The following is a 25,979-nucleotide window of genomic DNA, read 5'->3' on the forward strand; positions in this document are numbered from 1 at the left end:
TTTGAGGGAGTGATTCCTCAGGCTCCTTGCCGTTCAACATGCAACACCATGACAGTCTCGATCTTCATTGGAAAGAAGGTCCCGAGATCAGTCATGGTGCCATCGATCTTTGTCGAAGTCGTCCCACTTCCGTATATCCCACAAGAAGAGTAAAAAGTCGGAGGTCTTAGACTTCAACCCATCCGTCAAAGTCATCTGGCGAGACAAGAGCGTGTCGTCACTCGAGGCCTGGCTCGTCGGTTGAGTCTGGGCTGCCTCAGCGCATCTCAGAATATCTTGGAGCTAGACCGACCCCCGCCCAGGTTAGAGAATTTAGTCAGGCCATGTGCCTCATATTTGGGTGGCCTGTTCCCGCTGGAGTGCCTTCAGCACCACAGGTTTGGGAGGGGCCCCTACTGCTTCCCTGCCAGCAGGTCCAGCGCCAGTCTGGCCCCTTGGATCCATGGATGGATCCGTACCGACTCAGGTCAGGCCACTTCTATCTTTGCTGATGTTGGTCCTAATATTGATGCTGTCAGCGGCACTAGCACCCTCTGGCTGCACCATCCCCATTTTCATCCCTGACTTCGACACGAAGCCAGAGGGGCTTTGCCCGACGTCGACTCTGGTAACAACTGGAGCAATAACCTCCAGTCCGGAGCCTAAACCATATTCCTATGGACTAGGACTTGGGGAAGTTTGGGAGGGGGCACTGGACCCTGAAGAAGCCCCTATACCCCAATATAGACTGATGTGGAATTGGCGGATGCCAGTGGACTGCATACCTCCCTAGATAATGGTTTAGTCTCTCCTCCTGCGGCGGCTACGGAGGAGGGAGCCTCTTTTGCTATGGTGGTGAGTAGGAAGCCGAGGTCCTGGGCCTTAGCCTGCCCTCAGTGGCAGTCAAGACCAACATCTTAGCAGAAGTGCTCCAGCGGAAATTACCCCCTCAGAACCATTTCTTCCATTTAATGAAGCCCTTAATGACATCCTGCTCGGTGCCTGGTCCACGCCTTGTACAGAGGATCCTAGTAATAGGGTAATTGCTTGCCACCAATGCGCCACCACCGGGGACCCCAGTATCCTTACCCAACACCCTACACCAGAGAACTTGGTGGTCCAATCCTCCACTTTCCGTGTAAATCCTGATGCGTGCACTACCACCCAGCCAGATAGGGAATTCAAGAGGCTGGACACCTTAGACAAGAAAATGTTGTCTTCGGCGTGCCTTTCGGGCTGTTACTCCCTTCCCCTTTGGGATTTGGTTGTGCAAGTGCTACCTATGGTCCAGGAGGAGTCCCGAGCCATGCTCTCCTAAGCTATGGCATACAGGAGAGAAGTAGCTAAGTTCACCATCCAATGTGGATTGGACAGGATCAACTTGGCAGAGCGGTTTGTTCATCAATGGCCTTACGGCGCTACGCATGGCTGAGGACAACTGGCTTTTCATGGTATGTCCAAACGTCGCTTATGGACATGCCCTTTGATGGCACCTGTCTCGTCCGTGACAAGATGTACTCAGTGCTGGAGCGCTTCAAGGATAGCAGAGCTGCAACCAGGTCCTTGGACCTACCATGACCCTACCGCCACCCCAGTCTGCCTTTCGCTCCTTTAGTAGCCACGGAAGGCGCTTCCTGCAGCATCTTTACCCGCCCAGCCACCACACCATGCAAGCTCCTCAACCTCTGCGTGGCCAAGGATGCTGTACATCCAGACACCATGAGCTGGGCCGCCAGAGGTTGGGGCAGTACACTACCCTCCCCCAACAGCTGCAGCCTTCAAATCTCTTTAATTTGTCCTCCAACCATCATAGACAACCAGTGGGAGGCAGGATACACCATCACCTACACCACTGGATGTCGATAATATCAGATTGCTGGGTTCTCCAGATTGTCCAACGGGGCTACTGCCACCCTTTTGTGACTATACCTCCACCCATGCCACCCACTTGCAACAGACTGATGGAGGACCATCTCTCTTTAGTCTGCCAGGAAGTGGTGGCTCTCTAGGCCAAGGGAGCCATAGGGAGGGTGCTGATGCCAGAAGTAGGTCACGGTTGCTATTCCTGCCACTTTCTCGTGCCCACAAATGATGGAGACTTTGCCCTAGTCTAGACCTGCACCGTCTCAATTTCTTCCTGCAAAAGGAGGAATTCAAAATGCTGATGCTCGCTCAAGGTATGTCTGTCCACAACACAGAAGACTGGTTGGTAGCGTTGGACTTGCCATATGTATACTTCTATGAACTGAGTTCCCAACAATAGGGGACATCCCCTCAGGCACAACTCGGCCCTGTTAGGGGTTGTAATAGCTGTAATCTTCGTTATAAACATCGAAGAAGAATTGGTGTTTATACGAAGATTACAGCTATTACAACCCCTTATGGGGCCGAGTTGTGCCTGAGGGTACGTCCCCTATTGTTGGGTACGCAGTTCATATATATGTAAGTGTACATGACCGGAGTACACACAAAAGGAGCACATCAAACCATTCAAACTTCTCCTGAAACCAGGTTGTGCGCGAACAGCTTTACATTAGTATGTATGCTTCCACATTCACGTCTTGCCTACCCGCAGGCGTTACCAGCGATTCATGGTGGGCCACAAGCCATTTCAATTTACTGTGCTCCCTTTTGGCCTCACCATCTCCCCTCGGGTGTACAATGGCGGGGGTTGCAGCTCATCTGCGGATATCAGGTACACCAGTCTCCCCCTATCTCAACGACAGCTGTTGAAGGTGGGCTCGCCCCAGGCAGTCACCTTTCACCTCCAGACTATGGCAAAGCTCCAGCACTCACCGGGGTTCACGATCAACGTGACAAAGTCACACCTGACTCTCCCTCTCAGACGCTCCCTTTCATCAGAGCTGTTCTGGACATGGTGCAGCTTTGGGCATATCCTCATGAACGGCGAGTCCATGATAAAGATGTTTCAGCCTCCATCCTGTGTTTTTGTGAGACTGACACTGACGCTGCTGGGCCTCATGGCCTCTTGCATCCTGCTTGTGATGCATGCCCACGGGCATATCCAAGCTCTACAGTGGGTCCTGAAGTTTCAGTGGGCGCAGCATATGGGAAATCTCTGCAACATGGGCCAGATCTCGGAGGGAACTGCAAAGATCTGCAGTGGTGGTTAACGAACCACGATTAAATTAATGGCAGACCCCTTTTCCTTCCCCAACCAGATCTGACAGTTGGGACAGATGCATCAGTCCTGGAATGGTGCAGCCATCTGGGAGAGGTGGAGATCAGAGGTCTCTGCTGTCTGGTGGAATCCAAACTCCTCATCAACCTACTGGAGGTCCAAGTGATCCAGCTGGCATTAAAAGCCTTTCTATCCTCCATCAAGGGAAGGTAGTGCAGGTATTCACGGACAGCACTACAGTCATGTTGTACTGCAACAGATAGGGTGGGGTAGGGTCATGGACCCTTTGTTAAGAGGCCCTGAGCCTCTGGACTTGGCTGGAATATTCAGGCATATCCCTGGTGGTTCAACACCTGCTGGGCTTTCTGAATGCCAGGGCAGACGAACTCCACCGAAGATGCCTAATGGATCTCAAATGGCGTCTCCATTCGGAGTTGGTGCAAGGTCTCTTTCAGCAGTGGGGAGAGCCTTGATTAGATCTGTTTGCCACCACCGAGAATGCACAATGTCAGCAGTTTTTCATGCTGGAATTTCCAAGGTGAACCTCGTCTGGAGATTCTTTTCATCTCAAGTGGCGCTCAAGCCTCCTGTATACTTTTCCACCCATACCACTCCTGCCCAGAGTTCTCAAAACGTTGAGAAATGACCACGCCCAAATCATCCTTGTTGCTCTGTACTGGGCTCCGAGTGTTTGGTATCCCAAGCTGTTGAGCATGCCGATCAGGCTACCTCTTTGGGAAGATCTTGTGTTGCAACAGCAGTGGGTTCTACGCCCACACCTGGCAATGCTCTGCCTTCCTGCTTTGGGATTGAGCAGCGACAGTTGGCAGCTTTGGCCCAAAGTCTGCAATGTTATCTTGGCAGCCAGGCATCCACAGTATATACCTGCCTTTGAGGCAAGTTTGTAGCATGTCGTTCAAAAAAGCAGGTTTACCCCCTTTCTGCCTCCCTTTCTCAGGTCCTTATGATTGTTCTTTCTCTTGCCCAGCAGGGCTCTGTCATGGGCACCTTAAAGGGCTGTCTTTCAGCAATCTCTGCCTTTCTGCGATTGCCAGATCAGCATGAATAGGTTTTTAAAAAGTTTTCAACACGTTACCACCTTCACTTTTTATCATGCCTCTGGGAACTCATACAGTCAACAGTTGTTCACTGACTCAAAAGGAGCGCACATCCGAATCGTGGGTACTACACTCACCTTTCTAATGTGTGCTCCATTTAAGCCACTGCACAACTGTCATCTCAGGCTCTTTACAATCAAGACTGTCTTCCTAGTGGCCATAACATCCAGAGCCAGTGAACTCCCGGCTTTGTCGTTTAAGCCTCCCTACCTCAACATCTTCACAGACAAGCTAGTCCTTGCACCAGAGCTTCGTTCCTTCCAAAGGCAGTCACTCCCTTTCATGTAGGCCAATCCATCACTCTGCCTATCTTTTATGATCACTCTAAGGGAGAGAAAAGACTACCGGCTGGCCCCAAAAAGATCGTTGTCGTTCTACCTTGATTGCACGAAAGAACTTACTGATGAATGAGCAACTCTTCGTAGGGTATGCCGGAGCAAAGAAGACAAGAGGAAGGCCATGCAGAAATGAAGCATCTTCTGATGAATTATGCTCTGCATTAAAATCTGCTACGCATTGTCCAAGAAGCAACCCCCAGTAGGTTTGCGTGTTAATTCCACCAGAGCTAAGGCTGCAACCAGTGTGTAAGCATGTGGAGTCTCGGTCCTGGACATCTGCCAAGCAGCTACATGTGCTTCTCTGCACATGTTCACCAAGCACTACTATTTGGACAATCAGGTCAGTCAAGCAGGCACTTTACCCATTCGGTCCCGCAGAACCTTTTTGATGTGAAATGGTTTCGCAGACCCACCTCTAGGGAGATATTTCTTGGGTATCTAGTCTAAGATCAGGAATCTGTGCCTAGAAGATTCCCAACCAACCTACCCATCAACCCCGCTCTGCTAGCGAATTTCTAGGGATAGGGCTTTCCTATTTCAGGGCCCTAGTTTTCCACACCCGTGGTCGGTTCTTGGCTCTGCTCTCCTGGTGTGGAAAGTCACGAAAAGAAACTGACAGCAGCGTGATGAGGTGGTGCCTATATAGGCACCGCAAATGTCATTTTCGGCGTGGAAAATGCTGTGCGGTGCTTAACAATGCCACCTACCAGCGTGCAGGGGTTCTGCTCACAAAACAAATCCGGATCCAGTCTGATGATCGGGGATAATTCTAAGGTAAGGAATTTGCGGCAGATAAGGAGGTACCGAAGGTAAGTAACTTGTTCTTTTCGTACATTGACTTAGTTTATGCAACAACTGTCTAAGGTAGTGTCAGGGAAAGGTCTCCGTTTTCAGCATATCTCAGTATAACCAAGGCAACATATTGGCATCAAGTAAGACTGAAGAAAAGCCCCATGGATTCCTCCTCACACACATCATATAAATAATGTAACGCGTAGATACAATTTTCATTAATACTTTAATTTGCGTTTGCATCATGTTTACTTTTAGCCCAGCTGGTGCATTTGCTGTCACTACTTCTCAGTGCTCCTCAACATAGTGAAAAAATGTTCTCATATTGAAAATAGCATAAAAACAGGAATGTAAAGACATATTAAATATATAGTGATACAGGTACTGATATTCCCTCATCTATAGGAATAGCATTCCCAATAGACCCGATAGCAAAAAAACTCAACACGTACCTTTTCGCTTGCTAGACTCCTTGCTCACCTTAAGACAACGCGCCGGGACATTCCTGAATAGCATTTCGCGCTAAAAATCCAAATACCAAAACATATTTACCATTAATGATGCAGAGCGTTTTTTCCAGCTTCATGCATCGACTTCATGGTTGCAGCACAACACCTAAGCTAAGATGGAGTGGCAAGATATAGAAACAAGCTGTGAAATAAGTGTGCTTTAGGGCCATAATCGAATGGATCTAATATGTCAAAAGTAGTTAAGTTCTAACACAAGGAGTTTGCTACTTTTTAGCTTCGAGTGCTTTCGTTCCTTTGTTAATAATATTTTCTTAGATTTATACTTTGGAAAATGTATTTAAAATCACACTTTTGCTACAAAAGTCATATACAACAAGGATCACTGAAAAACCATACATTAAAGGGAGCATCTAAGGATTTTAAGTTATTAGTTTGTGACCTCTACACTCACTTGGCCTGAAGCATTCTTTCTTGTTTTTGCATTCTTGTTTTTGCATAAAGTCAGGTTTGACAGTCTCATCTGTCAAACTCCTACAGTTCTACCTGTGTGGAACTCTAATGTGCTTGATATGTTAGTCAATGCAAGCTCCATTCATCATATAACCCCTATGACTAAACACCCACTAATATGCAATTAATGTCTTTCAGGAATGTCATATTAGGCACAGTGTCTTATGGTGCAGGAATTGCTAATTGCCAGTGTAAATGATCTAATTTGGCTACACAGTTAAGAAGCTAAAAAGATTGCAACACATTTTGTTTCCATGTTTTATTAAAATTACCGTTTCAAAGAATTCACTCTATTAAAATACCCATACCGATGCTGCTCTGAAATTTTGGTGACTTGATCTATCCCAATATGTTTTTCACATTTATGAATATTTCATTTATTCTTTGTTCTCTCTTAATTATTAAAATCTGATAGAGTACTGATATGGAAAGGTCATTGACATGTGCAGGAAACCCATTTTTAGACTTACACACTGATACCGTTCTACAACATTGTAAAATATTTGATTTCAAAAATGTTTCCCAGTGTTTTTTAACGCACAAAGAGTACCGTACACTTATATGGAGAAAAGCATTTTTTTTTCGTTCTAAGTTCCATGTGTTTGTAGCAGGTTCTATACAAACGTGGCAAATATTATGTTTTGGATTAAACTCAAATCGTAATATTCAAGAAAATCTCACCCACATTCTGTTGCATCTAGAATAGTGCAGCCACATGAGGATGTTATTAATGCATACGTACAAATGTAGGAGCAACTGTAACATATTATCTGGCATGCTTTTAACACAGATTATATGGCAAATTAGTTGGGGCTGAATTGTCTCATATGGTAAGATTCACTCAGCTGCAATGGTCCTATTCAGTCAGCCCCTATTACCTTTCTTTTGAACCACCAGTCATTTAAATATTTTTTAAACCATTCATAATATAGTTTAGCTATTAAGATAGGTCAGAGAATAAACTGACTTAATACAAAAGGCTGTTCCACCAGAAAAATGTAGATGGATCACACTTTTTTAACCTCTGACCTAGCCTTTCATGGTCATCAACAAAATCAGCATCAATAAGTTGTATTGTTTATAGCTGGATAAAAGTATCTCACCAGTACAAGACTGATAACTAACTGTATATGGAAGAGAACATCTGTTAATAGCTTAGTCTCTTAAAATGCTTAGTTCTTTTTTTTTTTTCCCTTCCTTTACATTTTCATTAACATTTCAGCTAAAAGCAGCTCTATCTTAGCCCAAACTAGTGGTAGAATATTATCCACACATCAGTCTGTTAAGGTTTTAGATTTCCTAGCATATTGATGATTTCTTTGCGTAACCTCATTTAAAAAAAAAAATGACTGTACTTTTCCATTGCCAAAAAATTATATAGGAGATATTTTTTCCATCACATGTCTTTAGGAAATCCTCATAAATTTGGGATTTTTAAGCACAGTATTAGTTTTCTTTTCCAGTGCATCAAAATAATGTGTCACTATTCTACCTTTTCTGTTTTATTCAGACCATGGAATGAGACCTTACATTTGTAACTATTATTCTGTCGTAATGCTTTACACTAAGTTTGCCCCAATGCAAAAGCATTTCAATTGTTGTTTTCTTTTTCTAAATAATTTGTCCCACAGGTAGAAATGGTGTATTCTCTGTTGTCTATGCTTGGGACGCATGATAAAGATGACATGTCACGCACTTTGTTAGCTATGTCTAGCTCCCAAGACAGCTGTATAGCCATGCGACAGTCTGGCTGCCTCCCGCTCCTCATCCAACTTTTACATGGCAACGATAAAGACTCTGTGCTGCTGGGAAACTCCAGAGGCAGCAAGGAGGCACGAGCAAGAGCCAGTGCAGCGCTGCATAATATCATTCATTCACAGCCAGATGACAAGAGGGGAAGGAGGGAAATCCGAGTGCTCCATCTTCTGGAACAGATTCGAGCTTACTGTGAGACTTGCTGGGAATGGCAGGAGGCTCACGATCAAGGCATGGACCAGGACAAAAATCCAAGTATGAATAGCATTGTTAAACATTAGTCTGAAAATGAAAAAGTCATATATTAAAAATAAAATTATAGCGCTCAGTTGGGCACCTACGTCTATGGGCATTTGCTCTGCTTATTTATTTCGGCTACATAAAATATTGCATCTGATTTCATTTAGATAGGATGTCAAACTACAGATGCTTCTGGGCAATTGTTTGAATATGTGCTGAAAATGTTAGGATAAGAATCAGAGTTAAGGAAGTGAATTATAGATATTAATTAATAACCCTGAGTAGAGACATGTTGATGTAGGATGCAAGTCAGTTTGCCCCTGAAATATTAGTAAAGTCTAACGCATTAAACAATTAAAGCTCAATGTCTTCTATTTTGAATATGTTCAATAACTTGGAAGAGAAAATATTACTAATTTGAAACACTTTAAATTAATGTAACGAGAATGTAATGGTGAGCTTTCTTGCTCTAGTGCCTGCTCCAGCGGAACACCAGATCTGCCCTGCTGTGTGTGTGCTCATGAAGCTTTCATTTGATGAGGAACATAGGCATGCAATGAATGAGCTTGGTAAGAAATTGAAAGTTGTTTTATTTAACATTCTTGACGGTTATTTGAATTCATGATATCTGTATTTGTGCTTGGCGAAAGATTAGTCCTGATAGTGGTTATTACCACTGTGCATTTTGCTTAGCCTTGACCTGCATTGCGGGGGGATAGATCTAGAAGAGTCAGAAGAAATTCTTACCAATTCTGTTTGCCATTGATTTTAGATTGACCTAAGAGGAGGTTTTTATAAAGCTTCAGTTTGGGATTGAAAACCCTCTGTCATAATAGGAACACATCAGTAGCAAAGTGCAACTTGACAAATAAATATGCTTGCATCCTTGGTTGGCAAACAATATTGTTTTCCAATAATAGATCAACACATTCACATGCTTAGTAGAATCATTCTCTGGCATCATCAAAGGTTCAAAGAAACATCCTGTGGACTCTCAATATCATTTAAACTAAATTCCAAACTGCATTTTTTAAACCACGTTCATTACAACAAAAGGTAATTTTTCCTAACCCGTGTGGAAATCCATTGACACTAGCCTTCTCCATCATACCCATTTTAAGGTGCATATATTCTTGCAGAGGTTGAGATTGTGATCGGTTACACTTTTGCCTGCAATATAGTTACCTTTATTAACAATCGTTTACTTTGTGTTTAAGTATTCATCTCTTATGGATCTTGAATTTCTTTCCAGTCAGGTGTATAGATCTTTAACTTATTGTGTGTTTCCTTTAAAACAGTTAAGGTAACCATTGACATAATTACAATTGTGTGCATTACGTAGAAACCAACTATAATTCTTCATCATTGAATAGTCTTTGATTTCTATGAATAATTTTGATCTCCTGAAGAAAACCTGCTTGTCAGGCAACATTGCATTTTCCATGAAAAGGAAATTCTGTTTGTATTAGAACATAATCAAACCCATTTGGCTGAAAGGTCACTTTAAATTCCTACCCTCTCACTAAACAAGACAAAATAGTGCATACAGCTATCTCTTTCTATATTATAATTGCTGAGATGCTGATCTGTTTCAGAATCCTAGCAATGTCTTCGAGGCAGTTAAATTTTTCACTCTCTGGAGCAAAGATAGTTAAACCCTGTCATTTTTAAACTTCTGTTTTTTTGTGTTTCGACATTTGAAACGTGATATTTATCTTAGTGCTTTACTATATACCTCCTTCTTTTCTGGAGTTAAGATATTTTATTCATTTTTGACCCTCTACAGCTGCCTTTTTATCAAATAATCTAGCTGCTTTTGATAAGTGTCCCATTTGTGGTGGAAAGCCATAGATGAAATTTGGCAAACACCAGGAGATGATGGACGGAGCACTGAAACTTTTCAGACACTCACCCCCAGTCATAGATCTGGGTTGACTCCAACGTTCTTTAGCTCACTTCGCCACCTCAGGCAGCACACAGCCATATGCAAATCAGTCTTGACCCTGTGCCCATGGGAACAGTCCAGCCCGAACTGCCAAGCCAGGTCTTCCATGAACCGGAAACAAGCATCCTGGGACCAGTTTCGGTGTAACACCCCTCACAGCCAGGCTAGCTTGAATCCAGTGGCAAAGTGAGCAAGAAACCCAAGTCTGGGCATACCCTGCCAATTTAGGGTGAACACAAAGCAAACACAAGGATATGATGGACTGAGCGCTGAAGCTTTTCAGATACTCACCCCCAGTCACAGATCTGGGTTGTATCCATCATCGTTCTTTAGCTCACTTCGCCGCCTAGTTAACACTACTGTGACTTCTATTTATCCCTGATCACAGCATAGAGGTTGGATGGGCATCATGGACTTAAAAGGCACATTTTTTCTTATACCAGCCATCATGAAGGAAACTGTGATTTAAGATCTGAAACTTAGACTGCCAGTGAAAAGTTCTGCCTCTTGGCATGAAGTCAAATTTCATGCATTTCCAGAGTCTGACAGTGGTGGCAGCTTTTCGGAAAGGTCAGTACTTGTCTGTCCATATCTTATAGTTGATCAAAAGTTACACTTGTGGGAAGATGGTGCAAAAAAAAAAAAAAAAAGTATTCCAAGCCCTACACAGTCTGACCTTCCAATTATAATACACAATATCACTGACTTCTCCAATCCCAGTGATCCAGTAATTGAGGGCAGTTCTAGGCACTAGAGCTACAAAAGAGTGTGCCTGTAAGGACATGCTGTCTTCCATCTACCAAAAATGCTTTCCATTTCAGATGAGCGCTCATCATACGACCAAATGGTTTCTTCTTTTTGCCATTCCATGACATGCATATTCATTCTCTTAGATTCTGTTATTCACATAAACTCCAAGTGTATGGAGAATCTGCGATGCCAGGTAGCAGGAGACTGTTTGGTCAGGCAAGCGCTGTAGTCATTCCATTTCTGGTGCCAGAATAAGGTGTACAAGTAAATCCTCTTCCTCTTATCTCTTCTTATCTTTGCCCCCAATTCGATTGTGATGGATGCCTCACTGCAGGTCTCTTGGCTCGTGTGGACTAATTTACAGTGCAAAGACCATTTTGGGGGGGAAGGCAGCCTTATCAGTAGAAAATTCCATGGAAGGGAAAATGTGGCTTCTACACTAGTTGTCACCATGCTGACTCTACTAAAGGAAGTGATCTTGGTGGATTTATACATGCTTCTCCTGATAGACAAGCTCAATTGTACGCTTTGCAAATACCTGTTTAGTTTTGTACCCGCAGGTTACTCTGCATTTATCCCTATTGTTCAAGAGATGTAATTTGTTTGTCAAATTGAGTTTCAATAATAAAAGTTAAAGGCTCTTGATTTTGTTTCTGTTTCCACAGGTGGATTACAGGCCATCGCAGAACTATTGCATGTTGACTGTGAAATGTATGGTCTTACTGATGACCACTACAGTGTTACGTTACGACGATATGCTGGAATGGCTCTAACAAATTTGACATTTGGAGACGTGGCCAATAAGGTATATAGTTTTATATCTTGTGGCATGTTTTATGAACAGTGTGGTATTGAGATTTGTAATGTTACCTGTTGACCTCATCAAATCCAGCATGGTCCGTGTACTTGAGGAGCACAGTTAACTCCATAAGGAGCTATCAAACCCCTGTTTAGAAGCACACACCATTTTCACTGGTTTAATCCATAGTGGGGCTGTGCAAAAAAACCATAGGAAAGAAATGCTAGCTGAGGTAGACAAATGCCTCATACCTGTTTTATCCAATCCCCTTAATGCACTAGGATAGACCTTTATCTCTGAGTAAAAGAAAACCGAGATTATTTCATGATGAAAGTGCACTCAGCCTTTAAATTGTTCTACTCTAAAATGAGGCTATGCGAGAAATCTAGAAGTAATAGACCAATAAGACAGGTTAGAAAATGCCTTTGTTCACCTTATTAAATCCACTGGGTAGAGTCCCTTAGTATTGACATGTCTTTAATGTCGCCACCGAGCCTTCTATGAGAGAACTATTTCTACAGATTGTAGAAAATTAAATGGTTTGGAAATGCGGTGAGAACTGTCTCTAAGTGATCGTATTTCCGAACCAGATTAGTTCTACAGAGCTTCCCTCGTGTAGATATGTAAGATGTTCACTTTAATATTCAGAAGGTATATGTGGCGGAAATATATTGCTATTTGAGTCTTGTGATGATGTGCCAGTAACCTTTGCAGATTGAATGAGTTATTCATTGCCACGTTTTAACACTGGTGGCCAGATATACAACCCTGTTGAACAAGCTTGGATGAACAATTAGTGATGACATGCCCATGCAGTCACTCCCCCCTCTCCCCAGAACTGTGGGAATTGATCAGCTTAACAGTATGAATGTGGAGCAATTGAGTCCTTGACCAGCTGTAAAGGCATTTAATGATTTTATTTGTTTTTAAGACTGCACTTTGGCAACTGCTAATTGCTTGGAGAAGGGAGGAAAATGGTGTTTGATGTTGTGTCCTTAGTGGAAAGACACCAGGAGCCAGGATGTATTCTCAGGAATTATTTATTCAGTCTTCAGTTAAGGTTACAACATCTCTGTACTCCAGCCAGCCTAGTGTGGTACCAGCCCCACCAGGAGCAGCCTCCCTAGCTGCTCAGCCCATCTCCAACTGCCACATTCATCCCACTCAGTCACCCAGGCATTCCACGCATCACAGGCACACCAACATTCTAATACCAAGACACACTCTGGCTGAGCAGCGGGTGGCAGCAGGGCTAGAATACATGTTATCTAATTATGTAGGATATAACATTACCTCTTTTTCTTTAAACAAAAGAAAACAATTACATTGCAATACAAACACATTACTAATCACAAAGATGCAATAAATGAAAATCGCATCAAAGAGGATGGAATCATTAAAACCGGTGAAAATCAACAATAGAAGAAATTGCGAATCTCGAGAATGCAGCGATGAAAAATCATTACTAGAACATATTTCTAAACTCTAGAATGCAGCGATGACAAAACATCAGAAGAGAAAAACACGCTGTAAAGGAAAGATGGTTAAGATAAATACAACTTAATTGCAAAACCCCCCATCCCCCTTCAAAAGAGAATTTTTAAAACACTTCAGAACATTGCATTAAGTTCCAAATACTCTGTGCTAAAGGTAAAATTACCTAGAACTTAGTCCCAAAAATAGGAAAAACCAACCAAATGGGGCGTCACCCATATTTACAACCATAAAGGTACTGTGCACAACTAAGACAGGGATCCCACAACCAACCCCGCATAGGAGTTCACCCAGATACACACTTATGAGAACAAACTCATGAAGTAACTTCCTCGTGAAGATTACATACCCCAAAGTAGGAGCAGCACACTAATAAACTCTTGAAGCAACCCCGTTGTGGAAGTTACATACCCCAGAGTTGGAGTAAGACACTTTCCCATTGAAAACATACAAAAAGGGAACTGACTGAGGATTAAGACCATCCCTCATGTAAAGGAACAGTGAAAACCACAGTCTAAAAACTTTAACCCGTGGCATCACAACATTAATAGGCTGTAAGAAAACATAATAAACTCTAAATAGAATTTACACTACTGTCTCTAAACTCAAAACAATAAACGCTCTGAAACACACCGGTGAGCGATGTCTCACCCGAGTTGTGATCACTATCACTTTCCCTGTAAAAGAGAAAACAAAACAACGCAAACTATTTTCACAACTATTTTCTCATTTCCTTCGACATATATGAAACAAAGGTACATCAAAACCTGTGCTGCAACATGTAGAATGATAATTACTTGAAGAACTGTGCAGATAAATAATACAGCCAAACCTCACAGCACAGATGGACTCCGACATACTTGAAGCGGAGAAACTCAAACAGAAACACCTAAACTGTTCAAAATTAAAGATATGCTGAATGTACATTACACCTGACATCGAAGAAACAGAGGTTTTCTTAAGGAGATTCCAATTAAAAAAACGATCAGAAGCAAAGGAGATCGAGCACTCCACGTATTAGCATAACTCATGTCGACTTTAAAAAACTTTATTAACATAAGGCACTAACACCGTGGTTGGTAAAACGATGGAGTAACACATTCCAATGGAATAAGAAAAACGGCATTGCTTCAGAAAGATACCACTTGAAGGTGACACCACAAGATGGCAGCACGTTGTCGACGTCGTACAGAGTGGCTCACGGTGCGTCCATGCACCAAACGTCCAGAAGAACCGGATGACGAAGTAGAGACTGTAAACTATGCCGTAGGACTGCTCGTGACCAGAAGCTCGCGCAGGTAAGCGCGTGAATGTAGAGTAGAATTTGAAACCTGGAGAATAACCATCAGCAGTCAGCCGGGGCTGCCAAAAACCATTTTCAAAGTGCCTCGAAAATACACCATGTCACTGGTGAACAGCAAATACCACAAAACGATTGCCACGCTGATTGTCACATGTGAGGCAGAAACACACGCTGCGCATGCAAAACACATGCAAGTCGCCCGCAAAACTCAGCAGCGGCACCTTGTCCCCCTCGAAGTAGTCTGACTCCACAGCGTCATGCAGACTGGCAAATGTGTTTTTAAAAAAAAAAAACTATTGCAGCTATCATTATCTCCAGGCAAGATGTAATTTCCACATCAGCACAGTCACTTCAAGCAGGCTATGAAGACTGCAAAACTTTAGAAACAGATCGCTAATAACACTGTCATTGTAGTTTTGAGGGCTCTTTGGATCGCTGCAACTGCCATTAAACACAACAAATGCTAACTTTCTCTGTGCAGCCATTCCACGCAGTAAAATGTTGCTACTACAAAAACACACTGTGTTGTCACTACAAGCTGTTAGGTGACAAATTCTTGTTCTTTGTAACTACACATCCCAAATTAGTATCTTGACTGTAAATACACCATAAGCTCAGTAGAACGCTGTGAGTGTAACTCCACCATCTGGTCTTTTTTTTGACAGGACATGCCAAAGAATTGTGCCTTGAACTCTTTACAGTCACTTTACTTTAAAAGGCACACTTCACACAATAGTGTGATGTGGCTGGTACACCAACACCTGGTTGTAGCGACGCTACCCATCCAACTCAGTCATTCTTGTACTTTACCAAGTGGCTGGAACTCCAGGTGAGGTTGTAGTTTAACTACTCCACCAACTCACTGTAGACCTCGGTGGCTGGAACACCCAAAATCGGTTGTAGCTGTGCTACTCCTCCAACTCAGTCGCTGTAGTATTCCCAGGCTGTAGTGTCAGTTGGTGATGACTCTGCTTGTTGGGGCTGCCCATTGGAAGGACACTGGTGGGGCTGGCACTGGCTTGCCTGGAAATACCTTCTTTTTAGCTCTCGGCTAGCCGCGCGAAGCGCGTCTCCGCCGAGCCCCTATTGTCGGCATGTGTGCTTCCCAGGAGACAGTCCTGGCCGCGCGCATCGCCTTGGAGGCGATTTGAAAGTGGCACGCGCACGCGAACGAGCGCTGCGGCCAGGCGCTGTCTCCTGTGAAGCACACACACATCAAGTGTGTGCCGTTAGCGCGCGCGGGAATTCTCCCATAAAGCGCCCCGTCACCACACACCCCGCCCCCCGCCGCCACACACATACACACGGGCGCACTGATTACAGTCCGTTACCCCGAAGTAGTCCCCACTGTCTGCTCTCCCCTCCAGCACCCATCGCTCTTCAACCACGAATCAGTACCCCACAATGTGACCCCTCTTCCCAGTCTATGCGAGCCTCCATGAGCAGCTCACACTGTCCGATGCCACACTAGGGCCGCTCACTGACATTACTTTAGCGCCTCACACTGTCCGCACCCCCTAACCACACGCTCCCCCGGCCACAGCAGACTCGCTTGCGCCGCTCGCTTCTTACGTTCCTGTGAGAGCCGGCCCCCCGGCACAGTCCTCGGTGTCGAGCTCCACGTCCGGCTTGCGGGAGCACGGGCTGGAATCTGCCTCCCACAGACAGGAAGAACAGCGGGGCATCTGTAGGGTCCAGGGCTTATCCAAGTCCACGCTCCGCACTTTACGCAGTTGCTTGCCCCTCCAGTCAGCTCTGGGCGGCTCTCTGCCACCACCGCCAGGATCCCGGAGGCCAGCATGACCTCCAGGCTCGGCACCACTCGCATTCGCGGAGCCTGACCCGCCGGACGCTTGCAACCCAGAGGACGCACTCATGTTCCTGGCCGCGGCCGCCATTTTGTCGGCCATGGTTTACATTCGCTCTACTGGCCCCCAGCATGGAGCACGGGAGGGGGCGTGGTCAAGGGAGGCGGCCCCACCATGATGTTACCACACGAGCCGTGGAACCACGCCGAAGGAGGCTGGTACAATTTGTTTATTTATTTATTTAATTTGTCATATTTATTCTTACTTTTCCTTATACAGTCTGTTCATGCTATTTTTGTTTGTTCTATTTCCTGCAACAGTTCTCTCATGTAACGTAACGGGTTCTATTGTACAGCGCTCCGACACCTTTGGGTAAAGTGCGCGCTTTATAAAAATGCATTAAATAAAATAAAATAAACCGAACCAAATGCACCATCCGGCCCCTTTAGGGATGCGAGTGCACTGGGCACTTTTTGGTGTTGATCTAAACACAATATATTGTGTAAATACATGTAAAGCCCGCTTTAAACCCCCGAGCCAACCATTCACACAGAATCATCCGGCCCGCCAGAGACATATAAAGGGCAATGACTCATTCTGTGAGCGAGTCTCCCCACTCCCCGCGTGACTTTACAACTCGCACACTTGCAACCTTTAATTCTGCCTGTATGTCTATGCAACGCATGCAATCCTAAGTCCCTATCTTTGCCACAGTCTCTTAAGTAAAGCGCTCTGACTCCTTCGGGTAAAGTTCGCGCTATATAAAATTGCATTAAGTAACGAAAATGAACGGGAAATGCCAAAGAAGGAGCCCAGAGCTCCCCAACACCTCTTACACAATTTGTAATTCTGTTTGTATCTTTACGTAATGCGTGCAATCCTAAATCCTTATGTTTTGCAACAGGTTCCCATGCCAAGCGCTCTGACGCCTTCTAGCAAAGTCCGCGCTATATAAAATTGCATTAAGTAAACGAAAATGAACCTTTTCCACATTGTTGTTTTTGTCCCTTGGCCATTGTAAAAACTTTTATTTCTTTGCTAGTCAGCTGTTGAACAGTGGCCCCACCCCCCAATTATCTCTAAACATACCAATTGCAAATTCAAAAAATAAATTTAATGCAAAGCATTGTCATTTACAATGCCAGTAACTCAAATTTTAATGCTGCGAGACCTATTGCATTGTAAATGCTTGTTTCTTGTAGTTGCTTGTAGGATCTCTTGGTTACTCTTTAGTTTCTTTGATGTACCAAGAGTCTCTGGGGTTCAAGACTGTCCTCGTCTCCAAAATAATGTTGTGTCCTTAGTCGAAAGACACCAGGAGCCAGGATGTATTCTCAGGAATTATTTATTCAGCCTTCAGTTAAGGTTACAACATCTCTGTACTCCAGCCAGCCTAGTGTGGTACCAGCCCCACCAGGAGCAGCCTCCCTAGCTGCTCAGCCCATCTCCAACTGCCACATTCATCCCACTCAGTCACCCAGGCATTCCACGCATCACAGGCACACCAACATTCTAATACCAAGACACACTCTGGCTGAGCAGCTAGTGGCAGCAGGGCTAGAATACATGTTATATAATTATGTAGGATATAACATTAGTCTTTACAGAAAATGTGATTTTAGGATCAGCACATGCTTGAAGAGCACTGGTGAATGATTGCTGCTTCCTGTAGAATAATCTATCAAACGTTCTAAAGGCCTAAGTGAATGGTAGATTTTCTGGAGAGGGGAATTTGCTTCCAGAGGAAGGAGCTTATACACATAACATTCTGGTACAGTGGAAGCTCCTCCTTCTGACAAGGCGAGTAAGAGAATGGATGCAGTAGGGAAAAGGTTAGCATCTAACAATGCAAATCATTGGCGCATCACCAATTCAGTGGGCCTTTTGTCAAGATACAATTGGGCAACATTGGCTGAAATGGAAGATCTTTTGCAAGATCTCCCAAATCCATAAAAGACCAGAGGAAGACTTAATTGCGGAGGGAAAATAAATTTCAAATGCAACCATGAGAGGTGCACTAGATTGTGCAGACACAACAGCCAGAAGAATCAACTTTTCAATTATGCTATGTTGACGTGCATGGCTCCACATATCCGGTGTACCATTTGATAGTGAACCTGTATTTGGTCCTTAAGAAAATACTCAACTAGACCAAATCAAAATGACACAAACAACAAAGTCAATGAGAGCATTACAGTCCATTAGCCACAAATACCCGCCTTGTCACTGCTATCAAGGGAGAGGGGCCTTCAAAAATAACACCCAAAAGACCCCGAGCTACCAATGACTCAAATGTAACACCAAACATGTTATACGAAGTTCCACCAACAGTCAGGAAGAATCTACTACCTAGGTGATTACAAATCAAGAGGCAGAGGTCGAGGTATGCCGGCAAAGCCTGCCTCAAACACCAAGCAGTGAATTACTAACCATTTCCCTCGTTCATATATCACTTGTCGGGGGAAAGACTACAGCAATTCCATCGGCTGTGTCCTGAATTAACATCAGACCAAAGGGTATTAGACATTGTCAGATAAGGGTATTGCCTAGAACTCAAAAAACAGCCAACCAATAGCCAACCAAGAAAACACAACCTCAAACCACAGCATTTACATCTGCCAAAGGAAGAAATAAAAGCGCTATTACAGAAAGGGATTAGAGAACCTGTTCCACTCAAACATCAAGGAAAATGAGTATACTTCCTATACTTTCTAATCCCCAAAAGGGATGGCATGCTACGTCCTATCCTAGATTTACATCCACTACATCCTATTCAAACACTATCACATGGTGACACTACAGTATGTAATAATACAACTACTGGAGGCGACTTCATGACAAGACTAAATCTGAAGGACGCATACTTTCATATACCAATCCATTTGGCGCATCGTTAATACCTGTGGTTTGTGGTAAGTGAACACCACTATCAATACAGGGTACTACCATTCAGTGTAACAGTTCCATATGTGTTCACAAAATGTCTAGCAGTAGTAGCTGCAAACCTAAGGAGGCAGAACATACATGTTTTCCTTCATCTAGACAATTGGCTCATCAAGAGTTTCAGCAACCAAAAATATCTACAGGACCCCCAAATCACTATCAATCTTTTAACAGACTGCGATTCACAGTGAATGCAACAAAAGCCCACCTACAGCCGCTCCATACCTAGGAAAATACTCAGTTCAATAACAGCAAAAACTTACCCCAATCCACTAAGGGTTCTCACTCTCCAGAACTAACTGGATCTTATTCAGCTACATCGTCGCCCAACAGTGACCATGATGATGCACCTTCTAGGTATGATAGCTTCTTGCATAGCAATAATACCACATGCCAGACTACATATGAGACCTCTTCAAGAGTGATTAGCATCACTATGGTCATAAGCAGATGGCAACATGGAGGATCTAGTGGTGGTTTCTCCCAAGGTCCATACTATAACGGGAAGTCTCAATAGCAACTGACAGTGCGCTGAGCTGCATCTATGTAGACCCTGTAAATCATATCTGGAGTAGAACGATGTCCGTGCGAAGCTGCAAGGCACCAACCTTTCAGCTCGCAAAGGTACTCCCGAAAACTTTCCAGATCCTGCCTGATAGCCTGAGAAATATTCAAAAGGTGAGGAATCTGTGGCTAGATTGAATCTCTACCAGAAAGAGCCTTACCGAAGATAAGTAACTTGTTCTTTTTAGCCAGTCACAAATCTGCAATCATTTATACAGTATTTTACGATACAATAACGCTACACTTCATAGTTGGGACCTGAATTGGCACACTCCTTTTCAGGTAAATGTGACAAGGTTGCTGATCACTTGCACTTAAATACTCAATTGGTTACATCTTTTCTTTGCCTATAAAATGCTTCACTGAGAAAGTTGGAGTAAAAATTAAGATTGCATCAGTAATTGTTTGTGGGTAGATCTAGGGAGGTAGTACTTGAACATCATTTCTTTTAAGATTCAGTTAAAATGTAACACTTTGTTAGACTATCTATGTTCCTAGTACACTGGTTTTAACAGGTGCACCTCAGTCTTCAGTCTGCAAAGTCCTTAAGTGCTATGTAGAGTTCTGGTGTTTATAGTGGCATGTCTATTGATGTAATAAAATGAAATCTTGCATGTAAATAGTTAAAAAGCGATTACATTTTAGTTTCCATATTGGTACAGCATGCAAATAAAAATGTCTGAAACCTGTCACCCCATGATTTTTAAAAACCATTCCTATGTTTTCCTCCCAGGCCACTTTGTGTTCCATGAAAGGCTGCATGAGAGCCCTCGTAGCACAGCTGAAGTCTGAAAGTGAAGATCTGCAGCAGGTAATGCGGTCTCTGTGAATAGCGTTAAGTATTGTTCACACTAAAATAAGTGTATTCATAGCTAGTTTTGGGCTCGGACGGTTACAAGTTGTTTTTCTTCACAGAATTCCGAGTCACGAGGTATAGTGACTTCTCCTCCATTGTGTATTGCGTATGTTGCTCAGCTCCTTTGTTAGATTGTTTTTTACTGCCATCGGGCTCGGACGTCAATATCGCAACTCCAGGACAGAAGCTAATTTTTTCTCTCCAATCTAAAGGATTCCTAACCAAACCATATCGGCTGGTCATTGACCAGCGCCCGTCCAGGCCCAACCTTCCAAAACTTCTTTGCCTCCATTCTAAAGGACACCATCCACGAGTGACGGAAAACATGCTGTTCAGCTTTTGCCCCAATTGCCATGCAAAGTACTTCAGGCAAGATCATCACAAAGTGTGCAATCTGTTTGTCACCGGAACACGATGAGACTTCATTGAGGCATGCTTGGCGTTCTGGTTGAAGAAAACACTTTGGCAGTGAAGGCAGCGCAGTGGGGCCCCCACCACTATGCAGTGACCCACAGAAGAAGCAACAGATCTCTTCGGGGAACAGGAAACAGAGCACACAGAGGCGCAAAAGGCACCACTAACTGTGCAGATACTGGTGGCCAGCAGAGAGGACAGCTTTGACTTAGACGCCAGTTCCACACAGGGGCACATGCGTACCTTGGTGAAAGCCCAAACCCCTGCCATACCACCTAAACTGGTTTTCGGAGCTCCACTGCATTCGGGCCATGGAGGTCTCCACCAACACGCTCACCAACACAAGTCCAGTCTGCCTGAAAGCCTTTGACTAGAGTCGACAAATATAAAGCTTTTAAGTTTGTTTTGGTGACAGCTCCAAAAAAGCACCACATCAGCACACTCAAAGTCAGGTAAAGAGTTGAAGCTGAAGCAGCACAAAATAGATCCGAATAAAGCGTTACATCCTGAAAAAGCCTTGGATCCGAGATAAGCCTTTGAACTGAAAAATGGGTCATCCTCAAAGTTCTCAGCATCGAAACAAGCACCTAAGCTGTTGGCATCGAAAGCACATACCTAAAGATATGCCATAAAATACCAAAGATGACACTGAGACACAACAAGAAGCCATTCTTCAGTGCTCACAAGACAAACTAGGCTCTTTTTGTGTTTTTTCCCCTACACCCGGACACTGGAAAACTAGGCGCTAAACCACTACCACCTGTTTCCCAAATGCTTCCTTCCTCTCCCACTGATTCCATAGGTTGGTTCAGATGTTAACACAAATGTCACTAATTCTAATAGCCCCAACCTGGGCACAACCGGCATGGTTCATAGCCCTACTGCAACTATCTTTAGCGCCACTTGAGAAACTACCTCTTTGGCCACATCTACTAACTCACAATCAAGGGAGAATTATGCATCCAAATCCCAAGCAGCTAAATCTACTGATTTGGCTCCTGAAGTCCTAGAGTCTGTGAAATTGCCACAAGAAAGTATGGACATCCTTAAACAAGCTCACAGGCCAACAACTAGAGCACGTTACACTGCAAAATTGCAAATATTTGTAGATTACTGTACAAATAAGCAGATTTAGCTTTAGCATCTACAGAACAAGTCGCTATAGGAAACCTCTTCCATCTACATCCAACATGGCTTGCTTACACGTCTATCAGATTACACTTAGCAGCCATAGCTGCCTACGTGCAAAATAGGCAGTATATGTCCCTCCTTAAAATACCAGTAATCAAAGCATTTATGGAAGGACTCAAAAGAATTATCCCACCTTCCACTCCACTAGCCCCAGCCAGGAACCTAAACATTGTCCTTATCAGGCTAACGAGGCCCCATTTCAAATCACTTCATTCTTGTCAAATTCAGTTTCTAACGTTGAAAGTCACCTTTGAAGTGGCTATCACTTCTCTTAGAAGGATACGTGAATTACAGGCACTTACTCTGCAATAACCTTTCTTTAAAATGTTCTCAAACAAATAAGATCTAAGGATTAATCCGAAGTTTCTACCTAAGGTGGTCTCAGCTTTTCATACAAGTCAGACCATAGAGCTACCATTGTTCTTTCCTAACCCAGACACAGTAGCAGAGCAAGCCCTACACAAATTAAATGTTAAAAAGGCTATCATGTTCTACATTGATAGAACACAACAACTTTTTGTTGCTTTTAACAAACCTCATCAGGGGGCACCTATATCCAAAGTGGGAATTTCTTGATGGATAGTTAGATGCATTCAAACATGTTATCAAAAAGCCAAAAGAGTACTTACAGTACCACCACAGGCTCATTCCACACATAAGCAAGGAGACTTTATGGCTGTTCTATGAAATATCCCTATAGAGGATATCTGAAAGGCAACAACATGGAATAACCTGCATACATTTACCAAACACTACTGTGTTAATTTATTCACACACCAACAGGCAAGAGTGATCCTAGCTGTACTTAAGACATTTCAAACATGTACTTCAACCAGTCACTAGCCACCGCAAAGGAAAGCGCTGCTTTACATTTGATGCTAAATGTATGTATCTACGGCTAACATATGCTACGAATAGAATATTACTTACCCTGTAAGTATCTATTTATAGCTCGTAGTGCCATAGATTCATATGCACCCACTCTCCTCCCCAAACGCTTTTGGTTGCAATACTTCATAATATTTAGAAAACTATTTTACACATTCACAATTATATTAATGTGTCTTTGTTCTGTCACTTGATTGTTCCTTTTTCTAACGCTCATCCGAAGAGCCAATACCAATCTAGCAAAGGAGCTGAGCAACATGCGCAGTAAACATCGAAGACTTAGAAGAAAAACAACTTGTAATCATCCGAGCCCAACACTAGATGGCAGGGTAATGCTAAGCAAATGAATCTACGGCACTACACGCTACAAACAGATGCTTACAGGGAAAGTAGCATATTCCTTATCATTATTCATGAGTAAGGCTCTCAGTTTTCCGGTTTTACTGATTTTTACAAATAAATACAGACGGAAAACAATGCATTTCCTGTCTGTATTTATTTTTAAAAGGAGAAAAATACAGAACATTGTGCTTTTTGTGAGTGACTTTCAACACTGTCCTCAATGAATTCCAAGCCAACATCAGAGCAGAGAGACAGCATGGGGAGTTAAAAAAACATGTTGAGATTTCTTTAAATGTAGGCATACAGTAACATACATTTGTATATACAGCTAATATTTACATGTGGGTGTGGTGTTCTGCCATATTGGCTGCTTAATTTGCTGAAACGCAACAGGCATTAAAGTATGAGTGCATATTTTCAGTTAAATATGGAAATACACCATGTTACGACTCCATTTATTCGTAAAACACAAAATAAAGATGGATAAATACCCTTAAGATGGTCAAAAAATAAATAGGGCTAAATACTGAAAGAAATGTTGAAAAAATAAATACCATAAAACCGGGAGCCCTATTCTTGAGGTACTGTAATTTGTATATTTTTGTGTGCGTGCAATGTTGTTAGACACCGATTGTAGATAGCAGCGAGGTCTTTAGATAAAATGTATGTCTATAATTTCTTTCCTCTTAGCCACAGACACTGCGCAATGGATTCAGTGGGTCATATCCCAGTGCCCCACATCACAATTCAATCAATACACATGGAGGAAAAGGGGTAATATACACAAGGATACTGTCCACCTGCAGTGTACATCAATCTGAAGACTGCATGTCACAATCTACTAACTCTTGCACACGTTTTATGATCTGAGGCTTTTATATATCCTCAGTCTAAAAAAAAGATACATTTGTATCGTAATTAGAAAAACACTGTTTATCACAATAATTGCTTTTGTCAAATCAAATACAAACGCAAAGAGAAGAAAGACAACGAAAAAGGAAAAGACTCTAACAATCCTTTCATAGGACTCTTCTACAGTTGAATCTAGGTGTCTCTTGTTGAAAACCTATTGCCTCTAATACCTTAAAACAATTATTTATAATGGTCTTTATAAAGCCCCTTGCTTTTGATTGGGTGCCTTTTTTGATATATTTTTATTTTATACATTTACTTAGCCCCCCCCCTTCCAAGGCACATTGGAAACTGTACATACAATTCAGAGTGAATATAATACACTTTAACCTGAAAGAGAAGTGGGGGGAAAATAAGACGAAGGAGTAAACAAACAACCAAAAAAAGTACAAACAGATATGACAAGCAAATGATACACAATTAATTACTGTAGAAAAACAGACTAAACTATAACAAACCCTGTTTGACTTTAAATATAGCCATTTAAACCCTTAAACTATATTTAATTTACTCGGCACTATTCAACACACCGGGCCCCCCCAACATCCAATCTCGAATGGGCGCCCAAATTTTAGCACCCAATCTTCTCTTCCTACTCCCTTTGTTTCTATAAATTGATGCCACAAAGCTATATATAGCCAGCAATCTTGCTCTCCAGTTCAAGAAAGTTGGAGGCTCAGAACTTATCCACTCACTAGTAATACATGCTCTAACAACTGCCATCATCATAACCAAAAGTGCAACTTCAGCATTATTCATTATAAACGGAGATGACTCCAGACCTACCCCCAAAATCACAAGTTCACACGTAAGGGTTATCTGCTTTTGAAACAAAATATTTAAAAAAAAAACTCCAAATCCTGATCGATCCCCACTAATTTTGGACAGGAAAAAACAAATGGATGGAATCGGCCGCTAACAGCCCACAACGGTTGCACTTATCCACGCCGTTTTTTCCCCAGTGAGACACTTTCCTAGGCGAGTAATATAAGTCCCACAGGGCCATGTAATGCTGGCTACGATGCCTACTTGTTATTAATACACTATTGGCGAGTTCCACCGATCTATTAATATTAAGGCCCACCACATCAAATTTTTCCCCCCATTTCAATTGACAAATTTCCAAATCATCTGGAAGGGCTCTGACCAATTGTTTATAATATTGCCCAATCGGAGTCTTCTTCCTCATTTTCTCAATTAACTCAATTTTTACCAAATTGAATTCCCTAATTAGAACCAAATTTAGCCATGAAGCTCCGAATTTGCAAGTATTTAAAAAAGTCTCCCTTATCCAGGGCAAACTTTTCTCTAAACTCTGAAAATACCATCAAATCCCCTTGATCCAACAGTTCCCCTAAACAAGAAATTTCTTTTCTGTCCCATTTGAAAATGTCATCCCTAAAAATTGAGGGGAGCAGCCCAGAGG

The 25,979-nt window shown here is 42.9% G+C and overlaps 1 protein-coding gene across 7 annotated transcripts in view; it reads left to right on the forward strand.

Moving 5' to 3' along the window:
• Positions 1-25,979, forward strand: part of APC (APC regulator of Wnt signaling pathway) — an 897,802-nt gene that overhangs the window by 772,740 nt on the left and 99,083 nt on the right. For all 7 annotated transcript variants that reach the window (XM_078675503.1, XM_078675505.1, XM_078675507.1 and 4 more), the window contains 4 exons: positions 7,981-8,359; positions 8,818-8,913; positions 11,705-11,844; positions 20,684-20,761. In XM_078675503.1, the coding sequence (XP_078531629.1) occupies positions 7,981-8,359; positions 8,818-8,913; positions 11,705-11,844; positions 20,684-20,761 (693 nt within the window). The remainder of the gene's footprint in view (positions 1-7,980; positions 8,360-8,817; positions 8,914-11,704; positions 11,845-20,683; positions 20,762-25,979) is intronic.

Source organism: Lissotriton helveticus, chromosome 2_1 (genome assembly GCF_964261635.1).
Source record: "Lissotriton helveticus chromosome 2_1, aLisHel1.1, whole genome shotgun sequence".
NCBI lineage: Eukaryota > Metazoa > Chordata > Amphibia > Caudata > Salamandridae > Lissotriton > Lissotriton helveticus.